This window comes from Macrobrachium rosenbergii, chromosome 18 (genome assembly GCF_040412425.1).
Source record: "Macrobrachium rosenbergii isolate ZJJX-2024 chromosome 18, ASM4041242v1, whole genome shotgun sequence".
Taxonomy (NCBI): Eukaryota; Metazoa; Arthropoda; class Malacostraca; order Decapoda; family Palaemonidae; genus Macrobrachium; species Macrobrachium rosenbergii.
In genome coordinates this window covers 28,074,234-28,079,233 of record NC_089758.1, presented here as the reverse complement: position 1 = coordinate 28,079,233, position 5,000 = coordinate 28,074,234, and the positions used below count along the sequence as shown (strand labels likewise).

The 5,000-nt window shown below is 35.2% G+C and overlaps 1 protein-coding gene across 5 annotated transcripts in view; it reads right to left on the bottom strand.

Annotated features, from left to right (window-relative positions):
• The window catches only part of LOC136848235 (uncharacterized), a 264,110-nt gene that overhangs the window by 113,300 nt on the left and 145,810 nt on the right, over positions 1-5,000 (bottom strand). For all 5 annotated transcript variants that reach the window (XM_067120594.1, XM_067120590.1, XM_067120593.1 and 2 more), the window contains one exon: positions 3,269-3,355. In XM_067120594.1, coding sequence (XP_066976695.1) covers positions 3,269-3,350 — 82 coding nt within the window. In that variant the 5' untranslated portion in view covers positions 3,351-3,355. The remainder of the gene's footprint in view (positions 1-3,268; positions 3,356-5,000) is intronic.

Below are 5,000 nucleotides of genomic sequence, written 5' to 3'. Positions count from 1 at the left end.
TTGACTATGATTTCATCTCAAGTGACGAAAAATTAAAACTTCAGGATCTCGTATGAACGTAAACACCAGTTGCTATTTTCGGAGACTGTTCTCTCCATCGAATGGCAAAGAAAGAAATTTGTCGTTTTTTCTGTTTATTTTATTCATTCATCATAGTGTCATTTATCACATTATTCAAATGAACCTTCTTCCTTTTTTTTTTTTTTGTTCCCATCTCTACTCCCTTACCTTCCAGCCTGTGCTAAATAAAGTGGTTAGATTGCGTTTCAGATTATTCCATCGAAGAGGATGACGTCTTTATTTATGCGAGAAAATCAATAAAGTTATGAAATTCTATAATCCCTATAAAATCTACGAACCCTATTGACTTGATTATATTTGATTCGAAACCTTCCAAAAGCTCATCTCACTCTTGTATCGCATAAATGATTTGCATAAAGTTTTCAATCTATATATCAATATTCTTCTTCCTTTCTGCAATAATTACGTGACAGTCCATCTTTGGCTTCCTCTCCAAAGTCTTTTAACCCTTTATATCTCCCTCTTAGTTCCCACATTTTCCCAAAACCCTCGCAAGCATTTTATCACGAGTTCCTCTTCTTCCCATCACTATTTCTCTCTCGTCCTGTTTCGAAATCTCTAGTCACTCTCCCTGGATAAATCGTGTCAAACAATCGACTTGATAACTCCTTTACGTATATTTGAGCATCCTCGTCACACTTGCTCCGACTCTTATCTCTTCTTATCAAAGCTCCAGTCTCTCTCTCTCTCTCTCTCTCTCTCTCTCTCTCTCTCTCTCTCTCTCTCTCTCTCTCTCTCTCTCTGAAGATATCTGGTATCCACTCCTACCTCCTCATTTCCGTTCTCTCAAATAATATTTCGTTTTCTCCCTCCTCATTCCTCCTCCACACCTCAGGACCGCGGGTCGAGGTTGATTTATGATTGCGACGTTAATTTTCAATCTTAGATTTTATTTTATTTTCATCTTATTTTATCTGTTTATTTAGTTATTTTTACTTGTGTTTATTAACCGCGACTCCTCTAGCATCGTCATCTTTCATTAACTGGCATTTCCGTCTCTGATATTCAAAACTAAGTTACCTGATTTAGCTGCGCACTATTCCACCCTAGGTATTCTTGTATTTTAAGATTTTGCTTACTTTTTTCTGTTTATTTATTAATTTGTTATTTTATTTTTTTCTTGTTTTAATAACTGATCGCTCGTAGTGTTTCCCATTACCTTCTGTTACTTATTTCTAATGAATACCATATTCTTTGTAAGCTTGAATTTCAAGTCAGTGGCCCCTGTGGACTTGTTCCATATGAATAGGATTCATCTTCTGAATAATAATAATAATAATAATAATAATAATAATAATAATAATAATAATAATAATAATAATAATAATAAACTTTATTCTAACCCGCCGCCTCTTCTTAATACGGATATATGATTATACCTGAACCCTCTCACTCCCTTGCCATGTTTAGATTCACTGTTATTGGTTTTCTTGTTTCTCTGTAGTTATTATCAGCTCATCTGCAGGTCGGAGATTAAAAAAAAAAACTCCGTACTTTAAATTAGTGAAAACGTTTGTCAGAATAAATTACTGAAAACGTTTGTCTCTGTTGCTAACGGTACTATTATTCAGTTGAATAATATCCCTCTGACCCTTGTTCATTTCTTTCTATACCTTTATTTATATATATATATATATATATATATATATATATATATATATATATATATATATATATATATATATATATTGTAGTATGTATGTATATACATACACACATATGTATATATACATACATACATACGTATATGTCTGTGTAAAGTAACACTTCCTATCAGTACCCATATCCACAGGTTCTCTACTCTAAGCAAACATTTCAAAACAAAGAAAAGGCCATTTCTCGTCCCATTTGTAAGCAGAATCTGATATTTAATCAGTGTGATGCTGTGCGTGGAAGATATGCTTGATTCTCTCTCTCTCTCTCTCTCTCTCTCTCTCTCTCTCTCTCTCTCTCTCTCTCTCTCTCTCTCTCTCGCATGAAGCGTGGTGGTTATCTGCAAAGATATTTGAAGGTAATCCATCTCCGGCCGCATTGCCAATCAAAGTATACCCTGCATTTTAATTACACGCGTACGTAAATACACATCCCACGCGCGCGTGCGCACTGACCGTTTCACACCGCCCCCACCCCCGGCCTAAGCTAAGTTGTAATCGAGTATCCGGACAAAACCATGAATATTTCAGTATATCTGGATACCATTCCTGGGAAGCTGATGCATATGCGTGCTTGCGCACGCGGTTTGGGAGCGCAATATACGCCTAACGTATGGAATGATGGACAGGCTGTACGCGCTCGTTTTGCTTTATAAATGCATGCAGTGCAGGCAGATGGTATATTAAAAAGAGTGTGCGTGAGAATCACTTGACCGTAAAAAAATTAATCTACTCTCAAATGCGACATCATGCTTATTCATGCAAACAAATAAATATTCAAAGGTATTCATATAGAGAGACTAGACACAGCACTCACATACTCAGATAGCTGCTACACGTATACATACACACAAATTTTATATATATATATATATGCACACATAAACACACACATACATATACGTACACATATATACAGTACACATGTATGCGTATATATACAGTACATATATATATATATATATATATATATATATATATATATATATATATATATATATATATATATATATATATATAGTATGTATAGCTGTAATTATATACATTATATAAATATGTGTATGTATATATATATATATATATATATATATATATATATACACACACACATATATACATACATATATATACACATTTATGACAAGTATCTAAATGTGTGACGAACGTGTTTACAAAAAACTTATTCAACCACCACCTACCATACAAAAAACTACAGACAGGCGCCCACACACACACACACACACACACACACACACACACACACACAACAAACAAAGACATTCCCCCAAAGCCAAAAACACCCATCGAAAAGAAGAAGAAGAAGAAGAAGAAGAAGAAACGAACGACGAGAGGAAAAACAAAAACAAAGCAAAAAAAAGAAGAAGAAAAAAGAAGAAAACTGGCCAGCCATCATTCTAGCGTGGAAATAATATTCATTCAGAACGAGATTTCCATACCAGAATGAGAGAGAGAGAGAGAGAGAGAGAGAGAGAGAGAGAGAGAGAGAGAGAGAGAGAGACATACGGACAACTCACCCTTAATCTGTGTCACGAGGAGAGAAAGGACTAGCGTTGGGATAAGCCACGGAAGCTTAGGATAATACTGCGGAGCCTTCATAGTCCCTGCAAAGAGAGAGAAAGGGAAACACGGGCGTCAGAAACACATCATTTGGCATACTGTTCACTACTACTGACTGAGGCATTGTTTTTTTTTTTGTTTTTTTTTTGTTTGGGGTCGGAGGGGGTGGGGGATGGGCGTTTGGGGATTAGTGGACCCCTCCCCTCAGTGTGGTTGTATGGTTGTATACAAATTCGTGGATTTGTGTGTGGAAATTATATATATATATATATATATGTGTGTGTGTGTGTGTATGCATGTATGTATGTATATACTGTGTGTATATATATATATATGTACATATTATGTAGATATATAGATATATATAGAAATAGATATAGATACATATATATACATACCTACATACAGTATATATATATATATATATATATATATATATGTATGTATGTATGTATGTATACGTATGTGTGTATATATATGTGTGTGTGGCTCTATATGGAAATTTTTGCTTTTTGGATGCATATGCTCATATAAAAAATGAAAGCACAAAAATATGTTTATTCATACCAACATCTGGCTACAATTGAAGACCTGCTTATAGCAGTAACTTACAGATAATTACAGAAGGAAAATTCTAGAAAAAATGGATCCAGCAACAACTATCTTTCTCGATTTTAAAGTTATTTAGAACAGAGTAAAAACAGATTTCCCCATAGCCTGAAGGTTGCTACAGATACCCAGAATAGTTGTGCAGTGTTCTTTACTTTTGTGGGTCAGCCTAAAGGTTTAATCAGTTATCTCGACCCACGCTCACTGATATTAAGATAACCAAATATCTGTATACTTCTTTGTCATTGTGGAGAATTCTCTCTCTCTGCACTTACCCCTTGAAACGTTTTTTTTTTTTTTTTTACCTTTACATACTTTCATATTTTTTTAAAAATAATCAAACCATCTTTTTCATTGGTCACACCTAATATAGTCATTTCATTTTACTATTCTCTTACTTCCAGTCATCTCAGTATATCTTTTTATTCCTCTGAAAAGAAAACTAGTGTGCCGGCTTTGTCTGTCTGTCAGCACTTTTTTTTTCTTTCCGCCCTCATTTTTTACTTGTTTTCTTTTACTGACAACTTGTTTTTGATACCAGCGCGCTTTCTTTCATACACAGTCAAGTGACTGAACTTCATTTCCGTGAGGCGGACTTGTTCGCGATACACACTGATTTCTATTGCCTTGACTTCTCTGAATAACATTTCACATCGTTTTGTCCTCCTTTATAGCCCTTTGTTGGCCGAATCGGTTGAGCTTCAGACTGTCACTCGATGGGCCGGAGTTCAATTCCCGCCACCGGCTGATGAAGAGTTAGAGGAATTTATTTCTGGTGATAGAAATTCATTTCTCGCTTATAATGTGGTTCGGATTCCACAATAAGCTGCTGTAGGTCCCGTTGCTAAGTAACCAATTGGTTCTTAGCCACGTAAAATAAGTCTGATCCTTCGGGCCAGCCCTAGGAGAGCTGTTGATCAGCTCAGTGGTCTGGTAAAACTAAGGTATACTTACTTATGTGTCCTCCTTTATTACATCTCAGTTCCTCAGTATCTATACTGACACTGTAAAACATCCTTTTGTCATCCATCCATTATGTAAAATTATTTGTTATGCTGTTATATACTTTCAAATTCCCCT